Source organism: Myiozetetes cayanensis, unplaced genomic scaffold (assembly GCF_022539395.1).
Source record: "Myiozetetes cayanensis isolate MyiCay16 unplaced genomic scaffold, myiCay2020 scf28, whole genome shotgun sequence".
Taxonomy (NCBI): domain Eukaryota; kingdom Metazoa; phylum Chordata; class Aves; order Passeriformes; family Tyrannidae; genus Myiozetetes; species Myiozetetes cayanensis.
Genome location: NW_026087499.1, coordinates 3,694,632 through 3,717,826, shown reverse-complemented (window position 1 = coordinate 3,717,826; position 23,195 = coordinate 3,694,632). Strand labels below are relative to the sequence as shown.

General features: G+C 46.1%; 1 protein-coding gene across 6 annotated transcripts in view; it reads right to left on the bottom strand.

Moving 5' to 3' along the window:
- Positions 1-888: 888 nt before the first annotated feature.
- Positions 889-23,195, bottom strand: part of KIF1B (kinesin family member 1B) — an 82,048-nt gene continuing 59,741 nt past the window's right edge. For all 6 annotated transcript variants that reach the window (XM_050322655.1, XM_050322658.1, XM_050322657.1 and 3 more), the window contains 19 exons: positions 22,806-22,965; positions 22,155-22,245; positions 21,573-21,691; positions 20,664-20,719; positions 18,204-18,312; positions 17,451-17,517; positions 16,424-16,508; positions 16,063-16,168; positions 11,817-11,931; positions 11,176-11,309; positions 10,588-10,649; positions 9,815-9,960; positions 9,315-9,554; positions 8,858-8,929; positions 8,202-8,323; positions 7,308-7,457; positions 6,889-7,081; positions 6,192-6,310; positions 889-5,504 (listed from right to left, as the gene is read on the bottom strand). In XM_050322655.1, coding sequence (XP_050178612.1) covers positions 5,462-5,504; positions 6,192-6,310; positions 6,889-7,081; positions 7,308-7,457; positions 8,202-8,323; positions 8,858-8,929; positions 9,315-9,554; positions 9,815-9,960; positions 10,588-10,649; positions 11,176-11,309; positions 11,817-11,931; positions 16,063-16,168; positions 16,424-16,508; positions 17,451-17,517; positions 18,204-18,312; positions 20,664-20,719; positions 21,573-21,691; positions 22,155-22,245; positions 22,806-22,965 — 2,189 coding nt within the window. In that variant the 3' untranslated portion in view covers positions 889-5,461. The remainder of the gene's footprint in view (positions 5,505-6,191; positions 6,311-6,888; positions 7,082-7,307; positions 7,458-8,201; positions 8,324-8,857; positions 8,930-9,314; positions 9,555-9,814; positions 9,961-10,587; positions 10,650-11,175; positions 11,310-11,816; positions 11,932-16,062; positions 16,169-16,423; positions 16,509-17,450; positions 17,518-18,203; positions 18,313-20,663; positions 20,720-21,572; positions 21,692-22,154; positions 22,246-22,805; positions 22,966-23,195) is intronic.

Sequence of the window (23,195 nt, the reverse complement as noted above, 5' to 3'; positions counted from 1 at the left end):
CTTGAAAGACCTGCCCCTCTGTGAGCAGTGAGGTTACAGGGAGAGGAGGAAGCTCCTGCCCTACCTTTGCTCCGGCACAGGCGGGGACACCTTCAGCATGTTTAGTTTGGTTTCTATTAAGTTCCGTATAAATTATCCTCTGAACAAGAGGACCGGCAGCAAACTGACCCATCAGGTTTTTGGTTCACCTTAATTTTGGGCACGAATGGCTCAGGAAGCAGTGAAAGAGAGAGCGGCTCCTCTGAGGTGTTCATGGAGCTGTCGGAGGAGCCACCACAAAAAGGTCACAGGTTACTCAAGTGCCTACCTGCAAAGAAATAAGGAGTCAGCACCAGCAGCAAAGAGCTCTGCAGATGAAGAACAGATGTGGCAGCAGCCTGATAAAGGGATTTTGTCATCAAGTACCTGAGCTGAAGTTTCTAGAGGTGTTTGACCTGTTCTGGTGGCACTCGAATGCTTTGGGAATGTCCTGTCCATGACTTTTAAGACCTTTCCACCTTCACACCAAGACAGGAACGATCCATGGGGACTCCCTGACACATCTTTGTTCACAGAGCTGGTGCCTCAGACTTTGCTGTTGTGTTTGGGTGGTTTGATTTCACACATTTCCTCTCATTTTTAACTGTCACGCCAGATGAGCGGGTTCAGTACTGACATCTGTGACAAGCTGAATTCATCTTCCAAGCCAAAAAATCTTTTGAAAGCATCCAAAGAGGCCTTAGATATTCTGTGTAACACAGCAGAGGGGAAAGGATGAGGGAAGACAAGCAGGGCCTCACAGAAATCTCACAGAAGCACCAGCTTGTTCAGGACAGGTTTAGAAAACAAGCAACCAATATAAGATAGCAGTAATTAAATGCTGATGAAAGGAGCACACATCATACCTGCTAATGCACTGGTTGTACCTTTATTGTTTCACCTCGTTCACTAACAGTTCAGTGGTGCAAGGTTACCATACACAGTTAGATATCTGCATTGCACACCTAAGGCTATACAGCAAATGGATCAGAATTAGTACAAATACATGAACTATATTTACATTTTGTATACTCAAGCTCCAAATATCGGATATATTTACAAAATAAAATAAGAAAATGAAAACCTGAAATTAATGTACAGTGTTGCTGATACACTCCTTCGCTGGGATGAAATCAGTTTGCAAAGAGATTTGTTCGAGAAGGCCACTTATCCAGCATTTACCTTGTATACCTCGAGTGCAGAGATGAACAGGGGCACGGGCACTGCGCTCCCCAGGGATGTACTCAGTGAACAGCACGTCTGATGGCCGAATTCGGGAGCCAGAACCAACTGCACATGGAGTATGGACACGCAGAGTGGAAAATTCAGGACCTGATCCTGGGGAGTGCTGATCACCCAACACTCCCTCTGCTTCCAGTCCTGGCCTCTGGGAAAGCAAGGGGTGGTTCAGCACTGCTCAGGGTCAGGCCATTCACTTGGCAGCATTAAGAATTGAAGACTTAGGAGCTCCACCCCCTCAGTTTGCCGAATCCACAGCCGATCCTGGCAATTTACAACCTGTTCCCAACGACACTGGACACAACCACCTGCTTGGCGTTGGACTCGTTTTGGTTTCGAATACACAGAACGCATAAATGGCCTTCTGAACAAAAGAAAAGTCAGTCCTGTTCTGGGACAGCTGATGTTTTTTTTAAACGAGGAAGCACAAAGTTAATACATTCCTGCTGCAGACAGCACAGCCAGCCCACCAACCGGGGCAAGGAACTCCAGTGGGGCGATGGAACGCACGCGGCACACCCGGCCCAGGGGGCGTTCCCAGACCCTTCCCGGGCAGCAGCAGGATCCTCCTCCTTCCAGCAGCAGGCTCAGCACCTGCAGCTTCCACAGAAACACCCACCACGGCACAAACACCCCCCCACCAACCCAGGCTGTGCAGGAGAACCAGACAGATGCATGTGCACAGGCAGTTATTGTATGGTACCAGTGGGTGTTAGACCGAAGCTAATCCTCTTCCTTATCTAATGTGCAATTAATTACAGATGTATAAATATACAATACATTACATAAAATTAAATCCCTGTAAATTAGATAACAAGCAGCAAAAAGTAAAGTCTTTGCTTTGAAATACCTTGCTAATTAGTAATCAGGATTATTAGCCATCGACCAAAAAAAACTCATTTCTCAGCAGTCTGGAAATAGGACTCCCTTCCCTTCTGCATCCCAGAATAGAGGGGAATCTTCTTTAAAAAGGTAGTTAAAGTGCATTTGTAAAATACAGTATAGGAGGTTTAGCTTAGTTTTAAAATATCCAGGAAGCTTCAACACCACCATTTTCAATGGACAAAAAGGGTAATTTTCTCCTTTCCCTTTGAGAAGAACACAAAGCCCCAAAGGCAGCAGAGTTTCACTCTGGTTCTCCCCAGGAAAGCCCTCCAGGCCCAGCCCTGTGTGTGCTCTCTGGGCTGGCAGGCCCACAGCAGATGCCTCCTCTCCAGAGGCCAAGTCCCGAGAGCTGTTTGACCCTGGGACTCCACACACACAGCAGGTGACCAGGGGAGGCCTTGGAAGTGTCAGGAGAAGGTAAATCAGCACATTTTCCCCTTCTTGTTCTGTTCCCAAAGAGAAATTTCTAACATGTTGGGCTAAGCCTGGAAGTGGATGGAAATTCAGGTTTTGGGGTGGTTTTTTTTTGCTTTGTTATCTTTTCAGAGAAAACTTGGATTGATTTCAGTCCAGCTCTGAGTAGGGAAACCCAAATGCCTCAGAGCAGGATTCAGTAATTGGAAAAAAACCCCTTTGTTTGCCTTTATGCCAGACCAGAAAACAGTAATGCCCGTTTGAACTCCACACAACAGGACCTATTTTGTCACAAATTATGCAGCTTTAGGAGATAGTGATGCTTAAAAACAGAATTCTGCTCTACTGATGATCTGTTGTCCACACAGACACCAAGCCACCAGAAGCTGCTTGGGGTTTTTAGATAGAAGGGTAACATTTATGCAACCCAGCTGTAACACTTCCAGCTCTGCATAAAATAAGCATCTGTCCCCTCCTGCTTTTAAAGGAAGATCCCTTAATCATGATTCCATGCAATGCCTATATCCACTTAGTTCATTCTCTGGCTTATCCAAAGCAAAGACTTAGCAAACTAGTCTTCTTCTAGTTAAAAAAAAAAAAAGAAAAAGATAAAAGTTAAAATGCTCTCAGTGGGTCACAACCTACCACCACCTAAATCACTCTGCCTCCTCAAACTGGTTCCACTCCCATCAGAAACAGTGGTGATGGCAGCAATAACTTAATGCTTAGAATTAACCTAATTCTTGAGATCAGCTTAGCTCCAGTGTGAGGAGCCCTCCTGCAGGACAAAGTCTTACCCACACACTGGAAGTGCTTTATCATCATTGCATAACAAAGGAACATCATCACTGTATTTAGAGTCACACACAGTTAAACAAGACAAAAAACAGCAGGGAAAAAAGAGTAAAAAAAAAAGAAACACAAACCACAAAACCATCCCTGTCGTGCTCCTGGGCCCCCAGGATGCTCCCTCACTGTGGCTTCCAGTTCTGAAAGGAGTCTGAGCCCCACAGAGGCAGCAGGAGAGGGTGATTTAGCTCGAGCACTCTCCTGAGCCACAAGGACATGTCCTAGCAAGTGTCACACTCCTCTCCCTGCTCCTTTGCCTCCCTGTGCATTGCCCTTGACTGAACAATGAGAACCCCACAAAGCCAAAATCTTGCTCAGAGGATTCCAGTCCCACACACACAGAATTCCCAAAGCACGGCGTGACCGGCCGAGGCGTGACCTGAATCCAAACGACCTTCTGGAGCTGGAGGGTGCCCAGATGTGCCTGCTGGAATAGTGGAACAACCCCCTTTTACCTCTCCCTTGAGAGGCTGCAACCTCCAGATGAAATTCCTGCCCATTCCCCAGGATCACAGCCCTGGCAGTGCCCAAGGAAGTAGAACACAGGAGTCTGAAACACAGGAAAACACACACACCCCCCAACCTCCCTGAAAACCTGGCAGAGAGAGGAAATTCCTTCTGCTTTCCTTTCTTGGGGCACAGGCCAAAGCTTTGGCCACAAGGAGAACTTAAACAGTAGGTCAGGAACTGACAGCACCCAGCTGATGTCCAAGAAGCCAGTTATGACCCTCCAGTGACCAGGACCAGGATCCACTTGATCTGTCCTCCAGGAAGGACTAACTCTAAAGCTCAGATTAACTTGTGGGGTTCAGCTGATGAAAACTAGCAGCAGGGAGATCAGGAGACACGTGACAGCTGCTCCAAAGGGAACTGAAAGTGTCCTGCTGCTCCCTGGAGAAAACTGCGAGTGCTGGGTGTGCCTGGGAAGTGTTTCCTAGGCCGAGGATGCTCCCCGTGGACAGGTGAGGTGACACCTGAGCCTCACGGGTAAGGGATGCACAAACAGGCCTGTTGGAACAATCCCCCCAGAGCAGCCACCCCTGACACACCAGGGACAGCCCTAAACCCCTTCCCAGAGAGGTGGGAACTGTTCCTGCAGAGCTCAGCACCAGGAGCAGCACCTGCCCTCTGTGGTGATCTCCTGCTCCAGGGAACAACTCCACTTCCCACTGAACACTCTCCATCTGCCAAGCACGAGGCTGAGCATGTGAATTTGGGGGATTTTCTGTAGTATTTCAGCCAGGGGATCTATTCCTCCTCACATCAGCACAGCTCCCTCAGCTCAAGAGGCAGAGCAGTGTTGGTGGTAGGAGCCAAAGCCAAGCACTGTTCACTGCAACCCCACAGCAGGAGCTTCCAGGCAGATTTTTCTGGCCAGTCCTTCCTGCTTTGTTCTCCACCTTCTTCCAGCTCATCCCTTTGCCTGTTGGACCCCGGAAACTCAACAAGTCCAAAATCCAGTCTTGCCCAGATAGATTTGTCCAATATCAGCTCTCAACAGAGTTGAAATCAGAGGCTGGATCCAGAAAGCCTGAGGAGCTGTTGCAGTTCCTGGCTGGGTAATGTCTACATTGAAGAATTTATCTTTCCCTGGCATTGGAACTTTGCCCTGAGGGAACCAATGACCACTGCCAAGTCCCAAATTGAATGAAAACCCTGCAGCAGTCCAGACAGACAACAACAGACAGTGGGACGGACACCAAAAGGTCAGTTGAAATGGGAAAAACAATCATTATAAGAAAAAATAAATATTTTTTTTCTTTTTCGAGTCGTGCATAATCACTCCTTTTTTTTTTTTTTTGATTTTTTTTTTTCTTTCTTTTTTTTTTTTGTTGGGCCACATGCTACTAGTACAGTTCTGGTACAGGTGAAAAGAAACAAAGGTAGGGTTAAGAATACCTAGAAAATGTGCTGAAGGAGTGGTGGGGCAGGTGGGGGATGTTAAGCCACAGGATTACATACAAGAGAAAACTGTCAAGAATCACAAAGAGAAAATGAGAGGTAACACTATCTACCAGGAGTGAGGCAGGGGGACAGATGAGAACATTACATGGACTCAGTACTTCATCTGGCCCGTGCGCCTTCGAGCCAGTTTTGACCTGCACAGGAAAGAAGGGAAAAAAAGCAGTTGGTGAATGCTGGAAGTTTATTTTTTCCTCCATCCCCACAGTTTGTCCAACTTTTTAAGTCTTTTTGTACAGTCCTGCTTTGCTCTCTGTGTCAAGAAAGTGAACCATATCCAGGGCTGTAATGAGAAAAAATTCTCACTCCTCTGCTGTGCTCCTTTAAAGGGAGGCAGAATCTTTTAAGGGCTACACTGTTCAGAAATTATTTGATGCTGTGACAGCTTAGGTTTTAAGTTGTTTTTTTTTTAACTGACAGAAAGAGTTACTGCAATGGAGTAAGATCTCTCCAGCAAGCAGGGGCTGCCTGGGATCTGTGTTAATGGGAAGGCTGCAGAGAAGCTCGAAAAAGGGAAGGAAATGAGAATTTCTGCTTTAGCTCATCATCAAGAACCCAAAAAGGCAGTGCAGACCTGCCTGCACAGAGGCAGGCAGGGGCTTTGTAAAGCTGTACAATGGCAATGCAAGGGAGCCATTTTGCAGCATCCCACACAAGTTCAGAGCGTGGCTGTCAAAACATCCCAGGCCAAAGCAGCAGCCCCTGCAGTCCCTGAAGGACAGGGTGCTTTGTGTCCTGATTGTTCTGGGGTGCTTTCTGCCTCCCCTCTGCTCGTGGTGTGCCCCTCTCCCTGCCCCTCTCCCTGCCCGGGAGGTTCCTCTCACCGAATTGTGCCAGCGAGGAGAGGATTGAAGGCGTATAACCAGTCATTCATGTCCTTGTCGTTGATGGCCTGCAGCAGGACCCCACGGTGCTTTGTGCACACCCCAAAGGTGTTGGGTGTCTGGAAGATGGAAAACAGTTGAAAATACTGAGGTCTAAAAGCACAGAAGCTGAGGCACAATTCCCCTCTGCCACGTTCCTAACCCCCCACCCCAAGACCTGAGGGCTTTCATTTACGTTTCACTGGTCATTTGCAGAATATTATTAGTCCTTAAATTCTACAAAATATTGTTTTAACTCATGAGTGTGGACTTTGATGCAGCAGTGAAGTTCATTTGATTCCTTGCAGGATGTTTGTGTGTGGTTTTTTGTGGGGTTTTCCTTTAAGTAAACAAAACACACAACCCCAGAACACCACACAAAGGAAGCTGCAAAATCCAAACACAGGGTGATGGCACCAACACAGCCCCTAAAAGCTGATCTGATGTGTAAGAGCAGTCAGGTTCAGTCTCTGGCTGTGTCCAAAACACAAGAAACCCTAAACAAACTGGGAACTTTGTGGGCAGAACCATCAGATCCCAGACATCCTCCCAGCTGCGTTTTGCTTGGACCAGAGATGACACACCTGGCGTTATGGATCCACTACTGCCTGGGATGTTCCTGCTTTGTGGGCAAACAGACAGCAGCTCTCAGACTGACCTTTACCATCGCCTGTTGATCCTCACTGTATTCCACCTGGGCTGTGGATAAGTTTATGATTCCTCTTTCTACGGGATCTTTGTCACTGTTGTAAATAAAAACATAGGGCCGGCGAACCACCACGAAGTGCTTGGCCCAGGAGGTGGAGAGAGGCTCCTTGAAGTGGAGGTATCCTTTCTTGGAGACCACAGAGCTGGGAAAAAAAAACCCCACAACATTAACAGGAAGAGATTTTTCCCTGCTTTAAGCACCTATTGAGTATCCCCACTAACTGCAAAACACTGTGTAAGACACTTGGCCTTTAACATGCTTTGTCTGCAGCAGCATTCAGGAAAGTTCTGCTGTAACAACCTGAACTGTCTTCAAAAGAAGGACCCTCCAGATCTCTCAGTGAACTTCAGCCAATAAAAAAAACTTACCCTGGCCTGATTTCCTCAATATCAGGAACGAGGTTTAGGAACTCATTCTTTCCAGCTCTGGCAAGATAGGAAGTTTCTACTGCAGGAATTATCTGGAACTGTTCCACCTCATGACAGGGACTGGAGGCACGAGAATTTGCTTCTGGTGTCCTTTATAGAAAAGTGAAGAAGGAAAAGTAAATCCCAACAAAGCAACTGAATGTGACAATGGAATTTTAAGTGCATCTACAGCCCAGCCTGCTTTAGGAGTTTCATCCTCCAGCCCAGGCATTGGGATCCTTTTGCATAACATCAAATAGCAATTTTCCTTGATATCTGTGGAATGAAACTTATAATAACTGCATGTAAGTTGTTTCCTCACTACCTTTGCCTCGTTTCTGCTGATAAACACAGTCACAGCACAGACACACATCTCTGATGTAAAATGTACTTCATCAGCACTCCTCCCCTCAGGGATGTTACACTGAGAAGGTACAAATTACATGTAATTTCACTAAGCTGTTATTACAAATTCAATCAAAAATATGTGCTACAGATACAGCTGAGAAAGATAAACAGAGATTAGCGGCCAAACTGGTTTATTTGGGTTGTTATTAGTAGATCTTTGTAACAGGCCTCTGAAACAACTTGTGGATTCTGCTCACTGCAGATGCACTGGTCACTGGAATGACAAGCATCTGAGTGTTCCTCCAGCACAAAGGGGAAAAAACCACTTCAAAATGGGGAAAATTAACTGTGCAGAGGGACTGGAGGAGTAAGGCAAGGGGGCTGTAGAGAGAAATAGTTCAAAGTAGGGACAAGGAAGAAAAGAGGAGGAAAAAAATGAGAAAACACAGCCAAGAGATTTGTGAAGCACTGAAAAGTGATGTTTTCCCATTAATGCACTACACTTACTTCTGATCAATTGAGTTGCATCTGGAATCCACCAGAGAAGGGCAGGTAGATGAAGGGGTGAGGGTTGCACTGCTGAAACTGGACACGGACGGGTCGCGCCCGATGGGAGAAATATCCGACAGCTGCAGGGACAAAGCCAGGGACAAGAGCTTACAGAGCTGGCTTTGCAGCTGGGGCTCAGCCCTGCCTCAACACTCAGCTCACACAACACAGAGCTATTGCCATCAGCCATTGCCCTACTCAGGAGCCACATTTTTGCACACAACCACAAATAAATAAATAAATATAATACAAGGCACTTGTGCAGACAGAGCTTGTTATCGTGTCCTGCACCTCTGATTATTCACAGCCTGACTTCCTCAGTGGAACACCACACTATCCAGTCTGCTACTTGGGGTTCCCTGTGCCTACAGGCAGAATTTTTAACAGTCAGTTTATCTTTTTCCATCGGGAAAGTGTATGGAGGGAAAGACAGTAAGAGCACTTCCAGTCTGCTGATAAACTGGAAGATGTACTACAGTCCAAGTCCACACCACCTCCAGTTAAAATGAATATAAAGTGGTTTATTTTTTCACAGTATCAGCAGATTCCACGAGCCACAGATCTGTTGCTATTGTACTACAAATATTGTGTATTGTCCTACATGGAATATTTACCTTACAATCACTGATGCTGTTGTACACCTGGTTGAATTCCCGATTGAAAGTGTGAGTTAGGAGCTGCAGACACTAAAGAGGGGGGAAAAACAAACGAGAGACAGAAAGAGAATTTTACATTTAGATTTTCGGGGAATTCTGAACACGAGAGGCAATAAACAGAATACAATAAACAAACTGGTTAAACTGCTGTGAAAAATCCCAGAGGGAGAGGGGAATAATCTCTTGATAAAATTAGGAAGTTTCACTTACAGAACTATTCATGAAGGGGGGTGAGGTGAGCGAACAGCCACAGCACAAACCTACTGTGGTTTTGAGGTGTGAACGGATGATTTCACCGGACAACACATTAAAATGTGGGCTGGGCATTCACCGTGCTATCTGAGAAGCTCATCATTAATCTTTAACCACCTCTGGCAGCCCAGTTGTGCCCCAGGAGGCCCCTGCCCTGCCCCACCTTGGTGGCCAGCTCCTTCTCCCTGTCCACCAGGCTCTCGATGTCGGCCGAGTCGTAGCCGCTGCTCTCGCTGGGCGTCACGGCGCTCTCGAAGGTCGTGGTGGAGATCTGGGAGGAGATGCTGGTGGAGGTGCTGAGGGTGCCACTGCTCAGGCTGGGGGACAGCGAGTCACTCAGGGACTTGGGGATGCTGTCACCGAGCTTTTCACGCAGCAGAAGGAAATGCCGGGTTTTTTCCACCTGGGGAGAGGAGAAATCGGTATGGTCTGTCCAGGACAGGCTGTTCTACAGACACTGCATTCTCAGGCATTCTTTGGGTTCAGGGCAGTGAACATTTTCCCCAGGGAAGGGAGTTTACAATGGCACTAGAAACTGAATCTGCCTTTGCTGAATACACTGGGATTCTGAGCTGAAGGTTCCACTCAGCAGCCAGGCACACACTGGGTATCTTCTCTGGTGGGAGAAGTCATTCAAATCTTGACTTTGATCTCTTTACTCACCTCATGCAGCAGCTCCAGTTTCTCCAGTTCCCACTGATGCTCCAGGATGAGGCTGTCACCCCTGGGCCTCCAACCTGCCAGGTTCTCTTCTCCCCTCACATATGCCACAGATGTATCCAGGACTTTCCTCCTCCTCCTCTGCATTCCTGAGCAGCAAGAAACCAACAGGAGACACGTTAAAAGCACAGCCAGAGGGAAGCCACTAAGAAACAATCAGCAATCTGTGAAGAGCCAACAACTCTGCTGTTTGGCTGGGAATACACAAGGCGAGGATTTCATTCACTGCAATGACACATTCCAAAGATACCTGATTTAGTGCAGCTTTCTTACTTCATTCAGATATTTGCAAACTGCTGGTCTGTTAAATTCAACACAAGGACTTCAACTGCCACGTCTTAGAAGAAAAATACACTGATACTACCTGACCTGCATTGCTTCCATCCCCCTCAAAAGGCCAAGAGAAAACTCTGTTGCTGCCAAACCCATCTCCACTGTCAGTGGTGAGTTTTGTATCATGTCCCTAAGTCTAAGACTCTGGTACATGCCCAGTTTCCCAAGATGTCAGAGGTGTCAAGTTCTCAGTGAATCCTCGTTCACCAATGGTAAACACAGACCTGAGCCTGAAGTAAAAGCCTAAAGTAAAGGAATGTTCCCTTTCTCCTGTGAAACACAGGAACTGCTTCCCATCAGGACAGAACTGTTCACTCTGTCCTGCCCATGACATTTTCTGCACTGTTTCATATTTATCACTTGAACAAGCAGTGGCTGCTCACCTGGACTGCCCGTGTCTGCCATTTTGCACAAACTCAGTTCGTAGATCCCCGTGACTCGGTTGCTGTTCACAGGAAGGCAGAAGGAAACAAAAACACACAGTTATCTTCAGAAAGAAAGTACATCAGCTTTAGTTCAGTGGGCCCCAAAGTAGAAGTTTAGGAAGAGTTGTTAGTTAGAACTAGACCTGAATTGTAATGTTGCATAAAACAGCCAGGGCAGATTTCAAGATCTCTAAAAATGGTATTTCCCCCATGTTACCCCCCACCCTGCACTGGACTTGGAGAGCAGCTGCTGCAGTAAATTCCAGGTCAGGATCAGCACCATCTATGTGCAAGCTTGGAAAATGGAACTCTCTTCCCAACTGTCAGTCTGGAAAAGAGGTCAGTAAAGAGAGAAACCATCAGAGTTTCACTGGAATAAAGACAAGAAAGAACGTTCAAAACCAGACTGGAGAACCCATGACTGGGTACAGTTTCAAAGAAGAAACAAAGAAAAATAAGCTACGTCCTCCCCATGCCCTTTTCTAAGAGAAAAAAAAGCATACATTGACACGAAATATCGGTGCCAAAACCGGCAACTGAACTCACGAGTCGGGGGATTTGGAGTAGCCGCTGCCGAAGAGGTTGCGCAGCGAGCGCGGCGGGGAGATCTTGGCGTCCCTGGAGTAGAACACCATGCACACGTCCTTGGTGATGACTGCAGGCTGGATGCAGTGGTCCAGCTAAGAGGAAAAGCACTGAGTGAGCAGCTGCAGACAGCTGTGCCAAGCTGCACTGCTGCCCTGTGAGTGGCACAGCTTGGGGAAGTTGTTCTTGTTGGGGTGTTTGGTGCAGAAAGCCATCAAGCTCCTTGAAGCGTCTCGTGGGTGAAATAACTGCACTGCACAAAGCAGCAGCATCTTGCACACAAAGCCAGTGTTTGGAACACCAGCAGTACCTCCACTGCAACTTCCAGTGATCTCAGTGGATTTTCAGGTACAAAGATGGGCAAAAGGAGGCAGGCACAGAGATCAGCAGTTTCACTTCACGTGTGCTGCCAGGCAGGAATACCCTGACATTAGGGTGTTAACTGTGAATGAATCTTTCCACCCTGTTGTCAGAAAATGAATAAACACTTTGATTGGCTTCAGGACTGGAATCACTGAGCCCAGTCAGTGTTTATCTCGGGCACACACTGTCTCAAATGGTTCTGCTGAGCCACAAGCCAAAGGCAGGCACAGGGGTCTCACCTCCAGGTAAGCAGAGAGGGTCATGTAGATCTTCTCTCCATACGGGGTCACTCGGTTGAGGAGGAGGGAGTTATGCAAGGAACTGTCCCAAACTGCTTCAAACCGGTAGAAAGTCCTGGAAAAAAGTAAAAAGCTCGATAGTAAAAGTTCCTCTGCATCCCTCTCATTGCTCAGTGTGAAGCAGCTCTTCCCTGACACCATCCACTCTGACTCTCAGTGACTTAGAGAACAAACAATTGAAGCGAAAACCTTCTCTTCTTTTCCAAGATTTTTTACTTCTACCTCAAATAGTATTTTGCCTGTTTTGAAAAAGACTCATCTAAAAGAGAAAAGAGGCAATGCAGAAGAGAACAAAAGCTGTCACAGCACTACAGGGAAGCCAGCACTAAAGAACAGTGTTTCTAAACAGGCAGAGTTCACCTCTATTGCTCCAGGTGCAATTCAGCCCAGTGCATGGGAAGATCCTTTTTCATAACCAACTCTCATCCTACACCCTATTTCAGGACTAAGAGACAGCAACAGAAGAGATCCTTCTAATACTCAGTGTTACAAAACCAGCAGCTTCTGACAGCAAATCAGGGTTACTGATGGATGGGGTCAGTCCTATGTTTGAGTGATAAATATTTCTTTCTATGCTCTAATAGCTTCAGGGGAAAACTTGCAGCTCTAACACAAACTTCTCACAGAAGTTTCTGCAGTTGGGTACGTGGAAAGGCAAGGAGCTGAAGGCTCTCCCAGCTCTACCCCAGCAATCAGGAAAGTTCTTCTGGTCAAGTAGGAAGTGAGAGACAGCATTGGACACAGCACAGCTAAATCACCAGACCCAGAGGATCATCAAACCCTCCTCTCTAGCAGGGCCTTAGGGAAACGAGCTTTCTCCTTTCTCACAGGCACAGACTGATTTCAGGCAGGTCCCTTTGGAAAGAAGAGCTATACCCTTCTCCAGGAGGTCAGCATGCCTTTCCACACTGGCAACAGAAACAGAAGGTGTTAATTCTTCATCACCCTTAGAGATTCCCCTCCCAAATCCCCTTGCTGTTGAGGTTTTTCATCCCATTTTGAGTCCAAACAATGTGGTACTAAAAGCAAGAAAAGTTCTATCTCTAAAAAGTTTCTGCACTAATGCCCAAGGCCGACTCAGAAAAACAGAAAATGCAACTAAAGACATAGGACAAAAAGCAGGGTGGGGATGGAAGAAATAACAAAACACAAAGCAAACCAAAAATAAACATGAAACAGCCTAAGAGCAGACATCAGAAACAGAGAGTTCTGACCTCAAATAGAGCTCCCAAGAATCCCCTTTTCCTGATACCAATTACTCAACTCCAACCTAGAGACACCATCAACTGTGCAGTCCAGTGAGAACACTGCTAAATACTGTTTGCATCTGAAGTAGCATACTTAGGAAATTACTTCTAAACATCTTGTTTCTGTTAAAAATGGTACAGAGCAGCATATCCTAAAGGCCAAGGAATTGGTAACTTTAAAAGCACTGTCAAGTAATAATCCTCTCTGGAGTTAGATTGGGCAAACAGCACGGGGCTGTCTCTAACCCTTCACACATCTGTGTTGAATCCTTCTGTTTTAAGCTTTCATCATGACTTAGTTACGACAGCAATTTTTTAAACTTTCAGCAAGTTCCAGATCTACTGTCAGGGTGGGAAAGAAAGTAGTAAAACCTGGTTCTCCACACAAGGGAAAACCAGTGTATGGAGCCCCTGGCTCTGCACCATCTGCCAAAAGTGATTTCCCATCCCGGGGAGAGAACACAGGGTGAGTGTTCATCGGGGCAGAACCACCACCAACTTCAGGAACAATGGGCTCTGGACAAACACCAAGTTGAAGCCAAGCACAGCTCTGAGACAGTTTTTGTAGTGGGTTTTATCCAGCCAGGAAGTTCCTTATCCACAGCCTGGCCTGCCCAAACCAGGACGTGCTACAGGAGTTACACAGCGAGACAAAAAGCAGACAAAGAGCAAACTCCTTTCAGCAGAGCCAACAGCACAGGGAGCACCAGGGAGCACAGAACAAGCAAAGCACAGAAAACAGGAGAAACAGGTTAGATGTGTAGTTAGAACTGACTCTCAAGTGGATTTTAGTATTGGTGAAAGGTGGGGAATCGAGAGCACTGAAGACACAGAGGCAGAGCACAGAGAGCAGAGTGCAAACTGCCCCAGCCTGCACAGCCATCGGCCTGTGATCCCACCTGGAAGGGGAAATGGGAACCCAGTCTGAGCAGCTCCTCTGCCAGCTGGTAAGTTAAGGAGCAGCAACCACGTGGTTAAGTTTCAGATGCAAATCCAGCCCCAGAACAGAGGCTGAATGGCCCTCACATGGCAGCCACTGCTTTTTGTTCAGTGCAATCCTGAGCTGGAATTTCAAGTAACCTCATCATTCAGTCCTTGGCTTGGTACTTCAAACACACTGCAAGAGTCTGAGACAGTGAGAAGTTCCCAATTTAGTTCTTTGATACAGAACAAAGGAAGAAAATAGCAAGGACTACAAATAGGGGCTATATTTGATGGCACATTTAGAGAATCAGGAAGACTGAAGGAAGGAAGTTCTCTTGCATGTGAAGGAAAATTCACCTTCACAAGTCCCCCAGTGAACTGCACCTGAATAAACCCCTGGCACAAAGGAGGAGGAATACCAGTTCTGGAAGAGCTAAGAGGTGTGCTAATGGAATTCCATAAAAGCTAAGAGAGAGGTGGCAGCAATACAACCAGGACATAAAGCATTCTATTTTCAAGAATCTTTATGCACAAAGGAAGCAAACAGAAAATACCTAGGCATATCCTTATCAAGAAAGAGCCTGTAAAAACATAGAAAGAGCTTCAGTTAGTGCAGCCAAAAGCAGAACAGAAAAGCAACAGCTGAGAGGAACAGAACATGTGGACTTAAAAAACAAAACAAAGCAAAAAAACCCCCACGGGAAGCAGAAAACAGCCTGCAGACAATGAGCAAACATAAGACATATCCCTTACCAGGGCCTCAGTCCCACTCCAGCACTGCCATGCACTCAGCCCACAACTTAAACCTTGGCATTTTGGGAAGAGATGGTCAACAGCTTCATCACACTCATCTTCCACCCGAGTGACCCACCTGAGGGAACTGTGGAGCTGTACAGGAATTTACTGAAATTGCCAGAGAACAGAAAGCACAGAGCTTTCCAACTGCAAAGCCAACAGTATCAGACTGGAAACCAGCAAGAGTGGCCCAGTGTTCCAGTTGTACTGAGCCAGGTACAGGAAAATATCCACTTCACAGTGGCAGACAGAGAGGAGTTGCTGAAGCCTCTGTCCCTGCCTGCCTCTACAGACACCAGGTGGCAGAGATATCCCATGGGCAGGAGCAGCATCCCAAATCCACCTGCAGTGCTGCAGTGGTGCAGCCAAGTGCAGGCCTCTAACGGAGAAGGAAGAAGCCATTTCAGTGCCTCGGAGGATCTGACTCCACACCCAGCCGCTGCAGCAGAGCTGGGCCCCCAAACCCCCTCCCCTCTGGAAACTCATTCAGAGCTCCACTCCAGAGACATTCCTGCTTTCAGCAGCTGAGCAGAGCCAGGGAGTGGCCCAGTGATGGGCTGGTGTCAGGAGGGAGAGGCTGTGCCCTGTCCCACTCTCTGCCTCGCTGCCCTTTGCTGCACACACCGAAGCAGAACAATGTGCAGCCTGAGCTTTACAGCAAATGCTCCCAAATGAGGGACACAGAGCCAGAAACCCCTGAGCCAGGGCCCTGCTGCTGCCCACAGGGGACAAGGGACAGGAGTCCATTCGTGAGATACCCTTAGAAACCCACAAATCATGAATTTACAAAGCGTGGCTCTCTCTTCGACTGTCACATGCTTGTTCCAGGATATAGGTATGTCCACATCTGTAAATGTATCTCCCAAAACTGTCCTTGTACTTCAATGCTGTGCTCTAGCACCAAACCTCCATGTCAGTTTAAAAGTTCTGGGTTAAATCCTGAGACTCCCTGAAGCTGTTCCTTTCCATCCTTCCCTTTAGGGTCCTTACACATGGGAAGTAATTCAGATGCACCATCAACAAATCCTTCAGGTAGGTCAACAGATTTGAGCAGCAGTAAGAAGTTATGGTGATGTTCATTCTCCATCTGCCTGCCCCGTGCCCATGGAATGCTACATTTAATAATTAGCCACATTCCCAGCTTCCCAAACACCCTGCCAGTACCTCAGGGGTCAAAGACATTTCAGATTCCTGCTGAAGTGCTCACTTTATTCCCTTACCTGTTGGAGCTGTGAGAGGACTTCAGGTATTTTGCAGAGATAATATTCAAAGACAGAATGGCATCCACAGCAGCCTCATCTACCTCTGCTTTATTTCTTATACGCCCTGAAATGGGGAGGGAGAGGAATCAATTCAAACTCAACCTGCAACACAAAAGGAATTTGTTTTCCCAAATACCATTTCAGACCACGTGATTAACAACTGGAAGTTGCAGAACTTGAGTTTTAACTCTGGATCTTCTTTAAAATCCTCCTCTCACAGGCAATGCTCATAAAAATGACAGAATCTGATAAAAAAAAGGGAATCACCACTGATAGTTTTTCTTCCTTACAGGGCAAGATGTGAAAAGAGTTTACTCACCAACAACCAGCTCCCTCACATCTTTCCAGTGCAGCTCACTGCCCTTCTCATGGATAATGGTGACTGTGATTCTCCGCTGGATTCCCTGGGGGAGTTCAAAACCAAAACACTGGTGAGGCATTTACACACACACACACACACACACACATCTGTTCTGCAAAAGTAAAGCAAATAAGATCATTTAAACTAGTCTGTAACTGAACAAGCACCTCTGTGTTTCAGGGTTCTAAAATTAACCTCAAAGGGATGTTATAATCCCACATGCAACAGAAATGAATTCATTCCCCCTCCTCACTCCACAAAGGCAGAGGTTTTTTAACCTAAAATAGCCCTGAAATTGTTGTTATGCTCTCAAAGATACTGATGAGGACACTGGTGAATCCAGGACTAAGTAACTTTTTCCTTTCAAGGGAATTACTGGAATATGACCATTATTCCTAAGCTATTAGAACTGTTCCTATTATTTTAAAAATGAGAGGCAGTGGAATTCCCAGGTAAACTCCATGAAAAGGAACCGAGAATTTGAGAGTAGAAAAAGCACAACTTTAATGAAAAAGCGTAACTTTAAACCTATAAATCATATTTAACTAGGATTACCTTTAGAATCTAAAGACAAACTGTTAGTAAGGATTATAAAAGGCACTTAAAATGCACTGAGATATGGCCATTCTGTAGGCAGTGACAGAGCACAAATGCAAGTTGAGTCCACATGATCCTTCTGTGTCCTTGCACACAGAGAACACTGAGGGCACAAACCTGGTCCCAGAGGTCCCTGCTTTTTAAAAGGCCTTTCATCTTTCACGAGTGGGACTCACACTGATCAGCAACAGGAACAGCAAAATCCTGGGGGCCAAACACACTCCCCTCGTGGCCCCAGAGCCACCAGACTGAGTGCAGACTGAGGGCTGCCTGACCCTACAGCTGCCCCTACTGGGAAAGCAGGACAGGGAAGATGCAAACCCCACTCATCAGCGTTCTGTCCCCCCTGCAGAGGTGAAAGCTGCTGTTGCACAGCTTTCATCAGTACCTGGTGCAGCAGGAAGGTCCCCTGGCAGGGCAGGCCCCCGGTGTGATCCACGATGGCAGGGATGTACCTGTGGGAGACAACAAGTGGAATCAACAGCAGGAAAGAGAGACCAGCACAGCAACTCCTGCTGCCAACAGTTACCTCTCCATAGGACATCTGAAGATAAAGAGTGTTTCTTTGTACCTACTCTCAGATTACTTATGGCTCCCACTCTCAGACTCCTCAGGGCTCCTTTGTGGCACTACAGGATCAGTGGAATACAGAAGTATTGTATATTGTACTTCCAGTACCTCTGGAAAACTCTGTGGAATAAAGAACCTAAACACCTACCAGGGCAAAACCTTCTTTGTATCAGAGATGAACACAGAACAGGACCTGCTCGATGACTTCTGGAGCACAAAGTCTCTGCTGACCCAAAGAACTGAAACTCATGGCCCACACAAGGTGAGTTTTCCCAGTGCCTGTTCAGCTGGTGTGCATGGAGTTCTCAGTGAAGGATCACTTCAGGTGTGAAGGAATGTCATTTTATCTCTTAAGGCCTTCCCAAGGGGGTGAAAGGATGTTTTTTCTGTGTCTTTGCTCCTTTCCAGTGGGGACAACTAATGCCAGCAGTAGTTACACCCCAGCACTACAAACCAGCCAAAGACAACTGCTAAAAATGAACCTGGTCTGAACACAACAAAGAAGGGGAAAAAACCCAAAACTCCCATAAAGCACTGCTCTTGAAACAGAAAATATTAATCCAGGACTTACTCCCCCGTTGGCTCCAGTTCGCTGATCTCAAACCACACCAGCAGGTCGTATTTGCTCACGCTCTGGCCCAGGCTGGGTTTGCTCAGGGTGTTCAGCTTTGTGGCTGGCACTTCAAGGCACCAAAAAAAGGAGAAAGAAGGAAAAATAAGGGTTTACCAAGACTGAACAAGTAAAGCTCGCTCAGGGCTCAAGGGAATGGGCCATTTCAGTGATCCTACTTATTCTATGTACACATGCAGAGCAGAGATTTCTGCAGGAAAATGATGGTGCTTACAGCAATTGTTATTGTTTTTCAAATCTAGATTACTAGAATTAAAAAAAGAATGTTAAATAGTGAAACAAAAGTGTATCCAGAGGGCTTGGATAAATGCTCAGCCTCTCTAGATCCACAGAAAAGAAGATTCCTCGAATGTGCATCACAGTTTGTGGTTTAGAATTGCTTGGGTCTGTTCATCTGCAGCATCACTCACTCAAAAAGCACATTTCCCCTTTCCCTGTGTAAGAGGAAAAATACAGAACTTAAGACTTCACTTCTTGATGCCACAAACTGCCAGACTCCTGCACCACTTGGATAAGATATTGTACATGTAAAAGGGCTGAACAAGGCTTACTCCAGAGCCTTAATCCTGCCAAAGTATTTCTGAGCTCCTTATCTCTTGGTATTAGTGATTATTACTGGCCAGATCCTCTCTAACTCCTTTCATACAAATGTAGGGATAAACCATGTGAAAAAAATAATGGGATAACTGAAATTCTGGGAGTAACCTGATACTCCCTCTCACACACTCACATCACACCTTTTAGTTATCACTACTTGACTTCTCTGTTCACTCATTGCATGTTTGTAAAAGGGAACACTTTAAGAAGCTCAGTTCCTGTGCAGTCTGACAGGGATTTTTGTAACCCTGCAATTGATTGTCCATTTTTTCTCCTTTCACACACTAACCTTGCTCCTCATTTACCCTCCTCACACATTCCTCAGGGCAGTAACCCTGCTGGACCCATCATATCCAGCTGCACAAGCACTCATCACAACTGCTGACAGCAGGAGCAACATCCACCACCCAGGCCACCCCAGGTTACTGCTGAGCAGAGAAAACTCAAAAGCACCAGAAGGGGAAAAAACAACAGAAAGACACATTTAACTGAACATGAAAGCTGGTTCTAGATGTTCTCACAGACTTGCTGTGGCACAATTAATAGCCAGCATGCCATCTTTTGATTTTAATAAAACAGAACACAATGGAAGTGAGGAACAGCACTGTTAGTGGCAGAAAAGGAAGAGGAGCAAAAAGGAAAGCTGTACAGAACACAGCAGTGTTTCCTCTACAGCTGGCTGTGTTTTCATTTGCATCTCTCATCCCAGGATCACAACACTATATGCAAAGCACAATAAAAACCAGAGGTCTGGGACATTTCAGGGAATAGGTGCAGTGCCAAAGAAAAAAATCTGAGACTCCCAGCACACTGGAGTCTACAGGTTATTTATAAGGTTCTCCTAAAATGTCTACATGCTTCTCCCTAAAATAACCCTAAACTTCAGCACAGCATCATCTCCTTCCACGACCACAACCATGGCAGCCTTTAGTCCTAAGAATACTACACATGATAAAGGATAAAAAAAAAAAGGAATTTTGAAGCACGTTTTGGAACTACTTCTACATCTACCAGGGCTGAAGGGTGGCTACTAACCATCTCGTTTGGGAGCCCGCTCACTCTGACAACTGGGGACAGGCAGAAAGAGAAAAGGTGGCAGCTGGTCAGCTCCATCCTGGAAAGCAGCCACAGCAGAGGAGGCCAGAACGTTGGCATGCTCGGAGAGCGTGTTCAGCACATGCACGTTCACATAGCCAGACATGAGATACCTAATCAACTCAATTTTCCTTTCATGGTCTGCAGAGGGAATGGAACACACACACACAGACACCAAAAAAAAAAACAAAACAAAACAAAAGGATGGTAGAAATATGGAGGTGAGAGAAACACAGAGAAGGAGGAAAATTAAAAGGTGAAATGGGGGGGAAACAAAAAATCACAACAGAGTTGAGCGTGCATTAATCCAGTTAGGCAAAGGAAAGCAAGGACCATTTCAACAACACTGACTGGCTGCATGAGAATGTGAGGCAGCAAAAGATGAGGTGGTTAATGAATAAGCAGATTTGCAGTCAGGTGCTCAGTAAGCACAGGGAGAGCCACAGCCAGATCTCATGGAATATGGTCAACACCTCAGGAGTGGAATTCTACCCTTTAACCAACCCAGCAGCACTTCCTGCTGAGGAGGCTGAAGAGAAATGAAAATAAAACCCATAAAAAGGAAGAGAACCACCAAAGGCAGATTCAGTGCCCTTCACAACTCTCACTCCATTTCATCTCTTGGTGTCCTGGGTACCTCAGGAATTCACTCACAACCTCCACTGTCAGGGGCAGACTGTGATGTGCAGATCAGAGAGCTGCTCTCACCTGGCTTTGACAGTGGCATGGGGGGAGGAAAGAATCTTCGGGAAGGCTGTGGAGGGCTACAGAGAAATGGAAAGAGTTGTCAGTGCAGAGGCAGTTAACATGAAAAATATGTTTTATTTAAACATACACACCTGCATTTTGTACATATACACCCATTTTTGTCTCTAAAAATACCCTCACAATTCTCTGAAGACAGGTAAATACCACGTGTCAGGAAAAGAAGTGGACTCAGCCCACTAACCCATGTCCTTTTTCTATTTTAACCTCACCAATCCTAGATGTCAGTAAAAATAATAAATTAAAAAAATTACAACTTCCAACAGCTCTACCCCAGTTCTGCGCTGAAAAGTTAAACAGGTAACAAGCATTTCCCAAAATAACTTTAGGAAAAGGAAAATTTCCTCTAAAAATCAGCCTCTTCAAGGCTCCTCCTTTAAGCTCTGAAGACAAGGATGAATAGGGGTCCTTTCCCTACCTCCAAAAATTCAAATGCTTGGCAACTTTGGCAGTAACATGTCAAAGGGCTGAGAACCTTTTGGTTTCCCCCACTCTCATCTCTCCTCCTTTTGTCATCCTACCTCTGCATGAGGCCACCTGCACTGAGGGAACGACGACCCTGGAGCACTTGTGAAGGTTTTCCCAGAGCTCTCAGATCATGGCTGAGGCTCCCAGTACAACATTCCACCCCCAGGAACCATGGTGGATGCAGATGGATTGGTAGAACAGCATTTGAGAGGGCAGAACAATTCCATCCATTACCACACTGGGTCTGTCTCACTCACTGTCACCTCCATCAGGAATTCTGCTTGCCAGGGTGTGGCTGGGTCATTTCAGGAGCATGGAAAACTGCAGAGCCACCCTGAGCATGATCCCAAACTGCCTCTGTGCCAGAACAGCGACCACTACTACCTGTTGAGGTCCTGCCCTTGCAGGTGGAGAGGATGCTGCTGGTAATGCCCAAAGACCTCGAACACAATAGGCTTTGTTTTGATGTACTCCACGAAGGATTCCGTCACTTCCACAGCAATCTGTGAGGAAAGAAAATGAGGCATTCAGAAAGGAAATATTTCTCATACCATTTAGTGTCACTCACAGTAAAAGCACCTGCATTCCCTTTTGGTTTAGGCATTAATTCCACTCTCTGATAAAGGAGAAAATGAAAGCCCCAGCATGAGGCACTTCAAATGGGAGAAGAGGAGGCTGCACGTAACCAAAGGATTACACAGCTCATAAAAACAGGTGTATTCAGTCCATCTGAGATCATGGGCACTGCTATTCACAAATATATTTTATTTCCTGAACTCCAGACTGCTCCCATTGTACACCCTGGAAAGGAAACCGGGATTTCAATGGCAGGAAGCAGAGGTGAAAGAGAAGAGTTAAATCTGCCCCACAGAATCCTTCTGTATTTTGGTTTCACCCAGCTGATCACTCCTCTTGCTGTCTGTTCTTAACAACTCTCAATCACTATTTTTGCAAAGCTTTACTCACATTCTGGACATGGTAGAAGCCCAGGGGAGTCCCTCGGCCGTTGTTTTTGAGAGGTTCTGTGGAGAAAGCTTCATCGTGCCGATGCAAAAAGCTTTTCAAAAAGAGAAAATCAACCCAAAGTCAGCAACCACGGAGTGCTTTAACGAAGACTGCTGTGCTCTGAACCCAACGCTGAAAGGAGACCTTAAAATCCTAACATAAATTTATTTTGCTGGAAGTTTGGAGGGAGCTGAGTGATAGCCTAAAGCTGGGAATAGCCTAGTGTTGTAGAACTTGTCTCCTGACCTTGTTTTATGGTTTTATTATTGCCATTTTTTTATTCTCTTTCTCAAGAACAGAAGCCAAAGAACACTTTTCACTGTGGAGCTACTGATTTACTCAAGGGTCATGCAGCTTTCATTCCAGTTGAGCTTATGTACCATCTAGTAATGAATTCAGTTTAACACCTTAAGATATCTATAAACTACTAATTTAAGAGTCCACTTTGACTCCTAATTCCTTTCTGCACAACTTTATTCCTTAACACCTGCTAACACAAAGCAGGGACCAGGGATTCCAGTAGCTCCCAAGGTTGTGAAAAGCTCTCCATCAGACCCTCCACTGTTCTTTGCTCTATCAAACCATTAATTGTAAAGAAGGACAAATTCTTACTTGAACTGGCAGAAGATATCTGCATATTCAGGCAGGATGCCACTGGCCTGGAGCACTGTCACACGGAAGGTGAACACACTGCCCAGCTTCAGGTGGTCCCCAATCTCCTCAGTGAATCCTTCCAGAGTCATCTTCCCATCCAAAGTGGCTGACTTCAGGTCTTAGGGACACACAAACAACCGGCATGAAATCACTTTTTTCTTTCCACCCCTCCCTCTCTTTTCTTAAATTATTTCTTCAGAAACAGTTTAGTCCCATCACACTTTTTTTTTTTTTCTCTTTTGAACCCAAATAATTTGCTGATCATCAGAAGATCCAAACACCCATGCTGTGTTTTTCAGGACAGTTCTCCAAATGAATAACTCCAGGATCTCTCACATGCCACCCACA